General features: G+C 68.2%; 2 protein-coding genes across 2 annotated transcripts; both read right to left on the bottom strand.

Moving 5' to 3' along the window:
* Positions 1–155: 155 nt before the first annotated feature.
* On the bottom strand, positions 156–2,303 carry FUT7 (fucosyltransferase 7). The gene is made up of 2 exons (XM_039224638.1): positions 1,847–2,303; positions 156–1,753 (listed from the first exon to the last, which is right to left on the bottom strand). Exons 1-2 carry the CDS (start codon positions 1,857–1,859, stop codon positions 738–740), a joined length of 1,029 nt encoding a protein of 342 aa, XP_039080569.1. The 5' UTR covers positions 1,860–2,303; the 3' UTR covers positions 156–737.
* A 4,918-nt stretch (positions 2,304–7,221) lies between these two features.
* On the bottom strand, positions 7,222–12,302 carry NPDC1 (neural proliferation, differentiation and control 1). The gene is made up of 9 exons (XM_039224617.1): positions 12,016–12,302; positions 9,412–9,558; positions 8,493–8,627; positions 8,229–8,402; positions 8,083–8,149; positions 7,923–8,007; positions 7,724–7,803; positions 7,466–7,562; positions 7,222–7,387 (listed from the first exon to the last, which is right to left on the bottom strand). Exons 1-9 carry the CDS (start codon positions 12,125–12,127, stop codon positions 7,319–7,321), a joined length of 966 nt encoding a protein of 321 aa, XP_039080548.1. The 5' UTR covers positions 12,128–12,302; the 3' UTR covers positions 7,222–7,318.
* Between the last annotated feature and the right edge of the window lie 1,847 nt (positions 12,303–14,149).

Below are 14,149 nucleotides of genomic sequence, written 5' to 3'. Positions count from 1 at the left end.
TGGAGGAGGGTCTCTCAAGCACAGGGAGCTCAGAGGCCTTGCTTGAGGAGGAGCGGGCCCCATTCCCTCAGGACAAGGAGGCCTGTGTGGCAGGGGTGAGGCGGCGGGGGCGGGCGGGGGCGGGCAGAGAGACGAGGAGTCAGCACATGCCGTTCTCGGCCTCCCTTTATTGGTGGCTGCCCCTCCCAGAGTGGACGGCGGGTGTCCCTGGGCCTGGCACAGGTCTGCCCGTGGTGGTGCAGCACCGTGGAGGGCACGTGATGTGGCCGCACGACTGGCCGACGATCACCTACGGAGGCGGCCCAGGGGCACAGTCTCCCCGCACAGACCGCAGGAGGGCACACCCCCAGGCCCAGCCTCTGGCCTCTCCCAGCCTGTGTCTGGGTAGCCTTGCTTCACCCAGCATCTCACCAAGGCCCCCGGGGAGGGAGGTCCTCGGAGGGCGTGGGAGCCTGTACCTTTGACCCACTAGCAACACGCACTCCCATTAACTCCATGCTCTCAACCTTCACCCGCAGATGCTTATTCCGATGCTCACCAGCCTCCTCCAGGCAGCCTGCTTAGATCAGCCCATTCCTCCTAGACCCCTGCTTTCTAGCCTCTGACCCCAGCCTCCGCATTAACCTGATGGCTGTGCGTCGGGGCCGGATGCCTGGTGGTTTGATTTCAACACCCAGCCTTCCACCCATACCGCTAGCACCCAGCTGCCCTCCTCTGCCTCCTGCTGCAGCCAGAGCTCAGGCCTGGAACCAGCCCTCAAGGTCCTGGTAGACCTGGCCTCGGGGTAGGCGGGGGTAGTGGGTGCAGATGGCACAGAAGCGCTCTCGCCAGTCTCCAAACAGCCTCACCCGGAGCCGCTCTCGCCAGGCAAAGTAGCGCCGGTAGCGGCTCTCGTTCATGCCCGCCAGGAACGAGGCCAGCTCCTGGGCTGTGCTGAAGTCGTCCACGTGCACGAAGGCATCAGCAGGTGCAAAGGCCTCGTAGGTGGCCCTCGGGGGCCCCAGCACCACAGGGACGGTGCCCGCTGCCAGAGCGTTACGCCAAAACTTCTCGGTGATATAGTCTCGGTGCTGCGAGTTCTCGAAAGACAGGTAGAAGAGGTAGCGCGCCACGGTGGGCAGCAGGCAGTCGGCACACAGAGGCCGCCCGTTGGCACGGCCGAACACATCCACCCGCAGGTGAGGTGCCAGCTGCCGGTACAGCTGCACGCGGCGCTGCTGCTCCCGGAAGTTGCTGACCACCCAGGCAGCCACGCTGCTCTTGGCCGGCAGCGGCCGGGCGGGCCCCTGGCGAGGCTCCAGCCGGCCGTAGGGCACGAAGATGTCCGAGTCACGCCGGTAGCTGAGCACCCAGTTAAAGATGCCACCGAGGCGGTGGAGGCCGTGGGTGTGGCTGGGCGACTCCATGGAGGCCCACACCCAGGGCTGCCCAGGTGGCCGCTCGGCCAGCGGAAGGCGGGCCCGCTGGCTCTGCAGCTCGCGGTGGTGGAAGACCACGACATCCGCGCTGGCCAGCAGGCTGTGGTTGGTGCTCAGGCGGCAGCGGGTCACCCCGTAGCGGACGCAGGTGTTGCTGGGCAGCTCTGGGGGCTGGTCGGTGAAGGGCCAGTGCCAGATGAGGATGGTGAGCGTGGGCGGCGGTGCGGGGGTGGCCCCGGGGGCCGACCTGAGTTGCCACAGGACCCATAGGGTGGAGAGCAGGGCCGCTCCAGCCAGCGTCCCCAAGGCCCGATGCCTCTGAGTGGGGCCACATCCTGCACGGGACACGGGGAGGAGAGGTGTCTTCCCGGCCTCACCCGCGAGCCCCTTCCTCCCAGCCCAGGTCTCCCCGGAGACCAGACACTCACCGGGGTTACTCATCCACAGCGCCCAGTTCTAGCCACCCAAGAATCTCCAATCACGGCAGCCACTAGCAGAGGCACCCTGAAATCACAGCGGCGCCCCCACGCTCAGCCTTCCTTTCATCTGCCCGAGATGAGAGAAACCAGAGCATCTTCCTGCTCCTGCCCCGCCCCCGCCCTCGTGGGGGAGGGGGGACCTTTGGCATCAACCACCGCCCTGGCTAACTCGCCCGCGTTCTCCTCTAACCCTCTGGCCGGGGGGTGGGGGGAGGCAGGCGGTTATAGGAGGGCGCCATCCGGAGCCCAATACCAGGCCAACCCCCTCTTCCCAGGAGAGCCCCCGCCGTAAAGGGCCCAGTCACTGCCCACCGCCCAGCCCCGGAAAGCAGGGTGCACGTCCCTGGGAGGCCCCTCCTGCGGTAGGATCACCCACTTCCCCTGCCCGACGCCCGCCCAGCTCTGCCGCTCCCGGACCCTGGCACTGCAGATGTGCCGAGCTCAGCTCTGCCAGGGGCCCGTGGCTTCTCGCTGGGGTGGGCCCCCCTCATCCCTGCCGCCCCAGAAGCCGGATTCCCAGAGAGGGGGACTGTACTGGGGTCCCGGGAGTGTCCGCAGCAGGCTGCAGCGCGTGCCCAGGACGGGCAGACGCCAGCCCGGGCCTGGCCCCAGGGTGGGCTGCGGGGCCACGGGCCTTCTTTCCTCCCCCAGGACGTGCGTCCGCGGAAGGCCCGGCCAGCTTGGAGTGCGGGCAGGGGCCTGCCCTCGGGGCGCCAGGCCTCTTCCTCCAGAGGGGGCTTTCCAGGGTGGAAAGGGAAGGAGTCCTTGTGTCCCCGACGCTGGCAGGTAGGGGGCTGGTGCCTGCTCCGGGAACAGGAAGGCAGAAGTCCAGGCGCCTTCTCCTCCCCCCACCGCTGCCCTCCGGCCGGCCCTGGGGGCCCAGGCCTGGAGGTCAAGTTCCTTCCCCTTCTGCTCCAGTTCCTCCGAGCTGGAGACGAGGTGGGCCTCCCCTGAGCTCCGGCCCCCTCCCCGTGCTGAGCTCAGCCGGTGCCCATCAGCCTCCTTCGGCCTGGCTGGACCCTTGCTGGGTCCTGGACGTGGCAGGGCCAGGCGCGCCCCTCGTGCTCGGCTTCCGGGGGCCTCCTGGCCGGTCAGGCTCTCGAATCTGCAGAATGGCTGTCATGGAAGGAAGAGCAAACAGGAACCACTGGCTGGGGTGCTGCCTCACCCCATTCTGGGGACCTTGCATGGCCCGCTGTCCCCATCCTTCTTCACTCTGGGGCGCCTGCCCCCCATGAGGACTAGACCGCTGCCAGGGCGGAGCCGGGAGCCGGCCTGAGATCCGCGGAGGAGACAGAGGCAGGTGCGGGAGGGGGGCAGCGTGGCGTCTGCGGGGCTCCCCGCCCCTGCAGAACCTCCGAGCTGCGGCGGGGCTTTGCGCAATGTGGAAGGAGGGCGGGGAGGCCGGAGGACCCGGCATTTGCCGGCCTGTGGTGCGCGTCCAGCAGCCAGGCCTGGCGCGCCGCCGGTGGGCACCGGGCCCCGCCCAGAGCCTGCGGCAGCTGCCGGCTTGTGCCCTTCCAGCTGCCCCGACGTTTAGGGGGATGCCCCGGGTGGCGCTGAGCCGTCGGCCCCACCCTGGCATCTCCCCTCTGGCAGGGGCCCCGCAGAGCAGCCACGCCCTGGGCCCCCCGCAGGTGGGCAGGGGGCAGGGAAGGGGCAAGGCCACCGCAGCCAGCTAGCGGCCTGGCTCTGCCTGGCGGCACCGTGCCCTTCCTGTTTGCACGGCCAGGCTGGCCGAGGCCTCACCACAGGCCTCACCCACACCCACAACCTGCTGCCTTTCTGGGTGATTCAGGGGACCCTCCCTGCCCTCTGCCCTGGGTCCGCTGCTCCCGAGTCACACACCTGCCAGCTCGGGTTGGCGGCCACAGGGCCCCTGTCATGGGAACCTGCCGGCTGCGAAACGGGGCCCCGAGGTTTGGCCTAGAAACAGGTCAGAATGAGAGGCTCTCAGTGGAAAGTCAAGAAGGTGAGAAAGCGTGAGTCAAAGGGAGAGCGGGGCCGCATCCTGCCGCCCCAGCCCAGGCCCTGTGACTCTCAGGGACGCAGGCGGGCACCCAACTCCTCCGCAGCCCGTGAGCACCTTGGGGCCCCCAGCTGAGCCCTCAGGGCCATTTCAGGGCCAGCCTCCCGGTGGGCGCCCACCAAAGGACCCACAGCTGGGGGTGGGGGGCCAAGGGCAGGCCACTGGCCGCCTCCCCTTTGCAGACAGCAGCCAGAGCGCAGCACCGAGGGCGGTTGGGGGTGGACCGAGCCTTGGCCCCAGCCTGGGGTGGGGGGTCTGCCTCAAGGAAGGAGGGCCAGAGCCCAGCTGCCTGAGGCCCCCAGGGTTATCCCCAGCAGGCCTGAGTCCATGCTGTGCCCAGAAGGCCCCCTGGTGGCCATGCTCCAAAGCCACCCGCTCCCTCGGGGGAGGGAGCAAGGGCCGCAGAGGGGAGCCAGCACACAGGGCATGGTCAACCACCAGGCAATGCTGAGGGTTCACGGACCACCTCCGGAAGGAGGCCGCAGGCCGCCACGGAGCTCCCAGGCTGCGGGTGCGGCGCGGGGGCTGTGCCGGGGGCCGGATGGTCTGGAGCGGCAGAAGGCCACGTGGACCAGCCCCAGGGCCCAGGCCCAGGCCAGCAGCGCAGCACCCGCTCTGCTACCCCCTCCCTGGCTGCCCAGGCCGGGAGCCCGTCCACGTTCTCATCCAAGACCAGCGCCAGGAGCCCCGCACCCTGAGTTTGCCTTGTCTTTCTGTTCTGCACGAGACCCGGAGTCGGGGTGCAGCTGGGGGCTGGGGCCCAGGAGCAGCCCAGCCAAGCACCCAGGCGGACAGGGCAGCGCAGGGACCCTGCCCATCTCACACGGTCTTGGCTAAGGGACCACCCCTCGCTCTGCGCCCAATGTGGTCTCACTGTCTTGCAGGGTAAGGGTCTTGCAGGGGTGGGGGCATCTCCAAATGGATGGGTATCACCTCAGGGTCTCTGCTGGGCTGTGAGAATGTCACCTTTTGTTACCTGTGCTCAATAAGGACCTCAAGCTGGGGAAGGTTGGTGAAGAGCTAAAGCGCAGGCGGGCTCTGCGCAGGGTCGGGGTGGGGCACAGATGGGATCAGCCTGTTGTACGAGAAGGTTGTTCGTGGCCAGGCCCCGGGGCTGCTCGGAACAGCGGCGGAGGGGAAGTGAGGCCACAGGCCGTGCGGAGGAAGGCGATGGGCCCCTCAGCCAGGACTCTCGGGAGTCCCTGCGGCGATAGGGCTTCTCTGGGCACTAAGCCCCCACCCCAGGGCAGCCCACTGCACCCCGGCCTGTGGGAGAAAGGGTGGCTGTATCTAGACCGAAGCAGGGACTGGCCCTGCCTGAGGGAGCCTGAGGCCGCCTGAAGCAGGCAGGGGGCAGGCTGCTGAGCTGTTCGGGGCCTTGTGGCAGGGAAGTGGGCCAAGGGAGGCCCGTCTGCCTGGAGGACCCCAGCCTCTGCCCTTCCTTCCCGGCCCCGACGTACCAGTTCCTGCCTCATTGCAGCTGCCCTGGAAGGGGGCCCCTCCTGTCTGGGGCCCTGGGGAGCAGACAGCAAGGGCCCTGGGGACAGAGGCTAGAAAAGACCTGGTGGCCGATCTCTGCTCAGCTCAGGCCAAGGAGGCGGGGAGAGCAAGGGTCCTGAGGCCAGAGCCCAGAGGACCTGGGTATGCAGGAACCGGCCAGCAAGCCAGACCACCTGGGCCTTCCTGAGAGGCTGGAGCCCTCCACACCCCATTCCCTCCTCGGCTTTGTCCCCTGGGGGCACAGATTAAGCGACAGTGGACATGTGATCATCACCATGCCCTCACCCCACACGAGTCCCCAGCTCCCTACACCTGCCTCCTCCCATCTCCATCTCCCACACCAGTGCACAGAAGGGAAGCCTAGGCTCCCAGCTGCGGGTCAGCCCAAGGCCACAGCCCAGGAGCCGGGGTGGGGGGAAGGGATTTCCTTTCCTGGTGGGCGCTGGCCCCAGAAATGGATGGTTTTAGGACAAGCCATGTGCTCCAAAGCAGGGGCAACCCCATCTCCCCCAGCCAGCCCACCAGCCTCTCCTCGGAAAGCCGTCTGTCCCAAATCGGCCTTGGCCTCCCCTCTCAGGGCTGCCCCCGAAGTTCAGAACTCTCGGGGTCCCTGTGTGGCTCAGTTGCTTAAGTGTTGACCTGATTTTGACTCAGGTCAGGATCTCACAGTTTGTGAGTTGGGCCCCACGTTTGGCTCTGAGCTGAGAGCATGGAGCCCACTTGGGATTCTCTCTCTCTCTCTCTCTCAAAATAAATCAATAAACACTAAAAAATAAATAAAAAGTTCAGAATTCTCTGGAACCCCACCCAGAGGAACGACCAAGGGGCTCCTGACCCCAACCCTTCCCCTCCCCCGGCTCAGTGGGGCAGACGGGTCCGATCCCTGCACCCCGTCCACATCTGTAGCAGGCTCTCCTGCTCCCTGAAAGCCCTCTGTACCTCTGATCACACAGTGCGCCCCCCCCACTCCACCTCTGCTCGGAACCTCCCCCTGAAGGTCCCTCCTCCCCTCCCCCAGCCTCCTTGCTCCTGGGTGGGCGGCTGGGGGAGCCAAGGCACTCAGGGCCCCTGCCACTTCCCCTCACCTGCTCCCCCCTGGTCTACCAGCCTGCATGCAGCCCGCAGCCCTCGGGCCCTCTGCCTGCCGTACCCCACACGCCCGGGTGTCTCTGGGGAGCCTGCAGCGCACCCACACCCACACCCGCGCCTGCTTCTTCCCCGCCTTCCGGCCCAGGTGGGCAACGGCAGCAGGCAGCAGTGGCGTTTGGGTGCCCCCTGGCAGCTGCGTGTGGGCGCCCCCGTGCCGCGCTCCCCTGCCCTCTATAGCATACATGGAACGGCGGAACGGGGTCTTTCGGGGAGGTGTACCAACTGCAGACCCGCCTGGGCCCCCATTTCACCCCTCTACCTCCCCAGCCCGAGGCAATGTTTCCGTAGGGGTGAGGCTACAGGAGACACGCGTAAGGCTGGCCCTCTGTGTTGGTGGAAAACTAGAGCCTCTCTTCCCAGCGGGACGCAGCCCCAGGCCCCACTCCAGGCCGGTCGCGGCCCCGGGCAGGGCAGGCGCCAGTCTCCAGCACACGCCAGGACGGCGGGTTTGAAATGAACTTTACTTGGCGCTGCCTCCTCATCGCGCCTGGTCCTTGGGGTGGGCCTCGTCCCCTCACTGCGTGGCCTGGCTCCCGAGGGGAGGGACCGCGGTCCCTGGCGGCAAGGGGCGGAGTCTTCTCGACGAGGGGCTCCCACCCGCACCCACGCCCGCAGGTGCCCTGGCCCAGCCACAAGCACGCCCACCTTCAGAACACGGTCTCTTTAATGGGAAACCCGGAGCCCTGCCCCTCCCCGCCCGTGGGCCATGCAGTCCGGGGAGAAGGTGGGCGGCAGTCCTCGGGTCACTGCGGCAGGGGCACGGCCAGCGACGAGTGATCGAACAGCGGGTTCCGGACCTCCATCTCGCCGGTCTGTGAAGGCCAGCGTCAGGCGGGCGGGGGTGCCCGGGGAGCGGCCCGGGGAAGCACGCCCGCCCTGCCCGCACTCACCGGGGCCAGGCCCGGGCACTCGTACACCGTGAAGTCGCCGTCTTCGTTCTCTTCGTCGGACGACAGCGACTCCAGCTCCTTGGGCGGCTCTTTATGCCTGGGTGGGAGGCGGGACGGCTGGGTCCTCCCCCACCCTCCGGTGCCAGCGGCCCAGCTGCAAAGGGGAGCCCAAGGGCAGGGGTAGCGGGGTCCGGGTGGGGTGGAGGGAGGGGGAGCCGCACCCGGCAGGGGGTGGGGGGACCAGGCGGGGCCTCTCACCGCTCCAGGCACCGCATCTGCTGCCTCTGGTGCTGGTAGTGGTACATCTCGGCGCTGTGCGCTAGCCTCTGGTCCCCGGGCTGTGCGGGGAGAGCGCAGGGGGTCAGGCCGGGGCGGGGCGGGGCCGGTGGGGCGGGGCCGTGGGGCGGCGCGGGGCCGTGGGTGGGGCGGCGCGGGGCCGTGGGGCGGGGCCACGCACCGAGATCCCGGGCGTCGCGGGGGAGCCCGGCGCCTGCGGGGCCGCGTAGTCGGCCTTCTGAGTCAGGCGGAGGTCTCGCTGCAGCCTGTGGGGAGTGGAGCCTGAGACCCGCGGGGTCGCCGCCCGCCGTCCCCAGCCCCCCGGTCCGCCCCGCGCTCACCTGCACCAGCAGAGGGCGGCCACGGCGAGGGCGGCCGCGCCGGCTACCGAGCACGCCACGACAAGCACTGCGGAGAAGGGGCGCGGTCAGGACGGCCTTCCGGGCGGGACCCCGGCCCACCGAGACCTACAGACCCACAGACCTACCGAGGGCGAGGCCGTCACCGCGCCCGCCCCGGGGCTCCAAGGGGGACATGTGCACCGGCCCAGACGACACAGGGGAGCCCAAGGAGGTGCGGGCCGTGGGCGCAGGGGCTCCCCGAGTGGAGGGGAGGCCCAGGTCGGGGCCCTGGCGGCGCTCCGAGAGCCCCAGGGTGGCCGCTGCAGAGAGAAGACAGGCTGAGGCTAGAGCACAGGACCGGCGGGGATCAAACGTGGTGGGGAGACACAGGGACACGGGCTGCGGCTCACCGGGCTCCAGGGGCCGCTGTCCGGCTTCAAGCTGGGGCTGGGCGGTGAGCATGGAGTGCCGCGGCTCCTGCCGGGCCAGCTCCTGGGCCAGGAAGTCGATCTCCTCCTCCAGCCTGGGCCTGGGCAGGCTCTCCCCTGGGGAGGGGGAGGGGCCATCAGGTGGAGAGGGTCCCAGCCCCTCCCTGGCAACACTGGCCGCAGGCGGCCCTGCAGAGAGGGTGAGGCCCATCCAGGAACCAGCCTCCGGGCCTAGGCCTCTTTCTCGGTCCAAGCTCCTCCCAGGCACCCGTGGTGGCCAGGGGACCAGGTACCAGCCTGCCTGCCAGCCCTGGCCATCCTGAGTTGCCATGGTGACAGCTGAAGGCGGCCCATATGAGCAACAGCTTTCCCAGGGAAGGGGGGGGGCAAGGCAGTGGAGGAGTCAGAGGAATGTGCCAAGGCCAGGAGGAGAAGGGAAGGGGTGCCCCTCACCCACCTGTTACCCATGCATCACTCCACCCCTTCTCTACCAAGACAGGCAGTGACTCAAGAAGAGGGGAGAGGCCCCATTCTGTCCCCCTCACCCCCTCCAAGTCAGCAGCAGGAACTGGAGGCATCTGTCAGAGTGCAGCTTGTGTCTGGGCTCCCCCTACCCTGTCCCTCACGCTGGGCAAGGTGCCAGGGCAGCCCAGGGGGTGGGGCTTGGAGAGCTCTAACCCCTCCCCTCCTGGAGTTACCCCCGCATTTCACACCACACACCCCTTGCCCTGGTAGGGGCTAACTGCCCCAGGCCTCGGCACACCACCAGGCTCAGGACTGGTGCTATCCGGAAAGATCACCAGGCCACTGGAAGACAGAAGAGTCTCTGACACTTAGGAGCCAGGCTGAGTGGCAGATGTGTCAGGACGGGGGGGGGGGGGCACGTCCTTCTCTCCCATACCCACAGGCCGGCGCATCCTGGGTACACAGAGGCCTTGTTGATCCTCCTGGAAGGGCTGAAGGCAGGGCCCACAGACGTGCGCGCCTGGGGGGCACCGTGCCCGCCTCTTCAGGGCGCAGTCCAGGCTCCCAGGACAGACGGCTGCATCTAGAAAGGAAGCAGAGCCAGGTCACCGCCCTGCTCGGCTCAGCCGCCGCACACAGACAGGGCTGCCCTGGCCACTCCTCCCCCACCGAGCTGACCCAGTCCGGCCTGGCTCCGGCCATTGTTCTGGGCAGGCCCTTCCTCCCAACAGCCAGAAATCAGGACCAGGAACACAGCAGCCCCAACACTTACGGGAACTCCCCAGCCCCACCCACTCCCCAGGGCCCACTCGGGAGGCCTGAGCCCGCCCAGCGAGGAAGCCGTCCCTCGCTGGGCGGCAGCACCAGCGCGCCTGGCCAGGGCCCGCCTCAGCTCTGGACCCTCTGTCCAGACTGGGAGCCCTGGAAGGTGGGGCCCAGGTCCCTCTCTGACAGGGGCAGCGCACGATGCTGGCCGCTCACCTCTCCCACATCAGGCTGCCCTGCAAGTCCCGGCAGACCCTCCCACAGCCCGAGAGCAGAGCTGGAAGACGGCGCAGAACAAGGGAAGACAGCCATTCCCCTAGCGTGTGACCGGGCCCCGCGCACAGAGCGTCACCAGCGTACAGAGAAGCTGCTGGGCTGGGGAGACCCAGGGCGGGGTCTCACTTGCTTCAGATACAGAAGCCAGGCCAGGGTCACTCTTGCAGCCACGCTGCCAGGGACCGGGGAGTCCCTGGGACTTTGGGCCTGAACTGCGGTGTCCTGTATACATGGCCAGTAGGCCTCCGTGCCTGCGTCCCTTCTCGGTTGCGGCTGAGCTGCCTCAAAACTAGGGAATGTCCTGAGGCCTGGGACACGGGTCCCAGTTACGGGCAGCAGAGTCAGAGGACCCAGGAAGATACAGCAGGCCCATCAATCCTGGCCAGGGAGGCTGGAATGGGGCATCTCCGGAGGCCTGGCCCTCTCTACCTAGCCCCCACCCCCACCCCCCACACTGCAGGAGGGCCATTAGGGCCCAAGGTACGTGAGGGATCACAGAGTTCCTGGCTCTGTCCTTCTCCAGACCTTGGCTGGCCTGACTTGGTTTCCTTGGTAACCTGATATTCCCAGCCTCCAGTCTGTAGTCAGGAGGTCCCAGCAGCCCTTGCGGCAAACAGGCAGACTCCCATCCTGGGGACCCCATCCTGCACCACCTTCGGTCAGCAGGTGCCAGTATCAGAGAGCTGGCCTGGGGCGTGGGCTAGTTAAACGTTAAGCCTGTGTCACCACATCAGTCTGCACCCCACCCACCAGCTGGGTGCCCAGCTGGTGCTCCTGGGGCTGAGAACCCGGAGTGCCAAGGGTAGAGGCCTGAAGCACAAAGCTGGCCCCAGGGTCTGGGTCCCAGAGGCCTTCCTACACTCCGGGTCCTCCAACCTAGAAAGACATGACTGCTGCCTGGCCAATCCTGGGAGAGCCCCTTCTCCGGCCTCGGGGTGCAGCAAGAGGTCCCAGGAACAGTGGCAGCTGGAGAGTGGCTGGCACCTCACCCCGAATCTTGGAGGGCACAAAGCGGATCAGCAGTCGGGATGGCACACGCCCACGCCAGGGGCTCAGCACAGAGGCTGCATTTCCTCAGGAGGCCCCACCCTTCATGCTTCTCGTGCCAAGTTCTCAGCAGGCAGCCTCCATGATCCCTGGCCAGCCATGCTCCGGGCCCCTGCCCGGGGGTGCTATGCCCAGGAGAACACACGGAACCATACGGCCCAGGTTGGCGCCCCAGCTGCACCACCTACCAGTCACTTAACTTCTTCGTACCTGTTTTCTCACCTGTAAAATGGGCTAAGAATAGCACCTCCCCTATGCTGCTGCCAGGGGAAGTGAATGAATGTGTGAGCAGTCTCCCAGTTCAGCCCCGGAGTGGGGGTGCATTTTGGATCCTGGGTTCCTGCAGACCTTCGGGCCTGGAGCCTCACTGCCCATCTGGGAAGCAGGCAGAGTCTCCCAGGACGCTGGGCTCCTCAGGCTCTGCCGAGCCTACCTCGTGGGAGGGTGGGGAGTGCCCTTTGGCCCCTAGCGCATAAGGGGGACCCTGCAGGGCAGAAGGTGAGGGAGGAAGCTCCGGACTGGAAGGCCTCCTGCCCCACTGAAGCCCGAACAAGGCCCTAGGCCTGGGACAACTCGGACCCCCCCACGGCAGCAAGGTAAGGTCCGTCCCCACCACCACGCGACGCACCGGGCAGGCAGCCCTGGACCGACACCAGCAGCAAGGCCGGTAGGCACCCGGGGCCAGACCCGCACCCGCGGAGCCCGAGAAGCGCGCGCACAGACGCGCACAGCACAGCTTCCCAGCGGCGGCCGGAGAGAACCCGACGCAGACGCAGACACAGAACAAGCCCACGGATCCAGAGACAAAGGCCAGACGCGCGTGGACTCCAGGAGCCCAGGGGAGGCCCCCTCCAGGGGAGCCCTTCGGGGCCCTCAGGCGCCGCGCCCTCCGGGCCTAGCCTGTTTACCCCGTGCCGGGCGAGGCGGGGCCTGCGCCGGACGCGCTCCTCACCCGGGCGGCCGGCGGAGGCCCCGCGCAGGGCCGCGCCGAGGACCAGGCCGGAGAGCAGCAGCCGCAGCAGCCGCAGGTGGCGCGGGGAGGGCGGGGGCACCGGCGTCGCCATCCTTCAGCGCCGCCGCCGGGGCTGCATGGCACCGCGCGGCCCGGGGCTCGGCGCGGGCTGCGGGCGCCGCGTCGGGGAGGCGCAGGGGCCGGAGCGGGAGGAGGGGGCGGAGGCGGAGACGCAGGCGGCGGGGAGGCGGCGGCGGCGCCGACGCTGCGGCAGAGGATCCGGGATCCGGGCGCGGCGGCGGGAGGCTCTCGGGGAGTGCGCCTGCGCGGTCCCCCTGCGGGGGCGGGGCGGCGCCTCCAGGCTGCGCCCCCTCCCCCTTCCTCTGGTCCTGGTTCCACCTCTTCGCTCCCGGCCTCGGGGCGCCCCAACTTCTGCGGTCTCTGCAGCCGGGGGCCTTCTCCGTTCTCCACAGAGCCGGCTAGGCCTCGGGGGGCTTCCGCGGGACCCTCTAACCTCGGGTCCCCTCTCTGTCGTCGGTTCCCCACCCAACCTCCACCCTTTCGGAGCGGGGAACCTGCCTGGGGCCTGGAGGCGCGAGCCCCAGGGACACAGAGACACCAGCGCCCACGGGCGGGGACGTGCGTCCGCACCTGGGCACTCAGGGACGCACGGGCAGCAGCAGACACCCGCAGGGCGAGGCCGGCCTGGTGACCGCTGGGGGGGACGGGGCGCTGCTCTCCGTGAGGCCGCCAGGGGGCAAGAGCGACCTGGAGCGGCCGGGAGCTGTCCACGGTCCCTAGGTGACAGCCCTCAGCTCCCTGAGGCCTCGCGACAGCCAGCACCTATGGGTGCACCCCTGTTACAGCGCACCGGTGCCTCCGGAGAGCACAGCCACCCCGCCCACCTGGAAGCCTCCCTGGGGCTCACCTCGCCGAGAGAACAGGGGTGAGCCTCCACTCCCGATGCTCTTCTCAGCCCTTTGTGTCTCACAACTCCAAAGGCAGGGCGGGCTGCCCTCGGGCTTGTGACACGGCTCAAACCCCCAGAGCAAGCACTGCCATTCTCCCCCAGGGCAGTGACCAGACCGAAATAGTGTCTACACTCACTTTCTAGAAAAGTTGGGGGCAGGGAGACACAGGCAAGACCATGCCTTCCCATGCTGGGGGAAAAGGACTAAAAAAGCAAACAAAAACCCCACCAGTGTTTGGGGGAGGAGGCTGCAGAGCAGCAGGTGGGGGCACCTGGTGCATCTTGGGGCGCAGAAGACCACGCCCAGGCAGGAAGGGAGCCGCATCCCAGTGTGATGGGCCCTGGGCTTTAAAGCCAGCCTCTTTGCGGGGTTCCTCTCTCTGAGCAATGGGCCCGGGGCCCTCCTGGTCCTGGTCGCAACATCCCCCCAACACCACTTCCTGCCAAGGGTCTGCCCTGTCTCTCCCCCCTTCCAACACTGACTGCAGCCACTACTCCCCACTTCTACCACCTCCACGCCCCGGGCCAAGTTAGACCACGGCCCAGCCCGTCTTGCTTGGGTCGCTGAGGCAGACCTGGAGGTGCTGCAGGCCCTGCGGGCGGGAGGAGGCTCAAGGGACGCAGGCTCTGTTAGGTCAGCCACCTTGCAGCGACTCCAGGCCACCCTGGGAGTGGGGTACCGGGGACCAGAGGACCAGAGTCTTTGGCCCAGAGAGGAAGGAAGTAGGAGGAGCCCAGGTCCACCCTGGGGACCAGCAGTGGCCCTTCCCGGCCAACACAGCTGTGGGGAGGGAGGATGGGGGCAGCAAGGAGGCCCCACCCTAAGAACATTCTCTCCACTGCTCTAGGAAGAAGCTTTTATTGCAAAAGTGTCACAAGTAGGCCCTGCGTTCCCAGCCTCCGGGCTCTGACCGGCCCTGATGCAGACCCAGACTCCCCAGGGCGGGGTGGGGCACCCTGGACACGCAATCCTGAAGTCACTGGCCCAGGGCTGGGGGGGGCGGCCTGAATCCCCCACCCCCAGGAAGGGGGGGAGGGGCGGGGGGCGGCCTGAATCCCCCACCCCCAGGAAGGGGGGAGGGGCGGGGGGGCGGCCTGAATCCCCCACCCCCAGGAAGGGGGGAGGGGCGGGGGGCGGCCTGAATCCCCCACCCCCAGGAAGGG

The sequence above is a fragment of the Hyaena hyaena genome, unplaced genomic scaffold (assembly GCF_003009895.1).
Source record: "Hyaena hyaena isolate Hyena2069 unplaced genomic scaffold, ASM300989v1 scaffold_1692, whole genome shotgun sequence".
Classification (NCBI taxonomy): Eukaryota; Metazoa; Chordata; class Mammalia; order Carnivora; family Hyaenidae; genus Hyaena; species Hyaena hyaena.
The sequence above is the reverse complement of the archived record's forward strand: the minus strand, read 5'-3'. Positions and strand labels throughout refer to the sequence as shown.

Coding starts and splice junctions, on each gene's coding strand:
- NPDC1 (XM_039224617.1), bottom strand. CDS start 12,127: ATGGCGACGCCGGTGCCCCCGCCCTCCCCGCGCCACCTGCGGCTGCTG. Junction 9,559..12,015: donor GGCCTCCGCCGGCCGCCCGG/GTGAGGAGCGCG, acceptor CTTCCTTTCTAG/ATGCAGCCGTCTGTCCTGGG. Junction 7,804..7,922: donor CCGCGACGCCCGGGATCTCG/GTGCGTGGCCCC, acceptor CTCCCCGCACAG/CCCGGGGACCAGAGGCTAGC.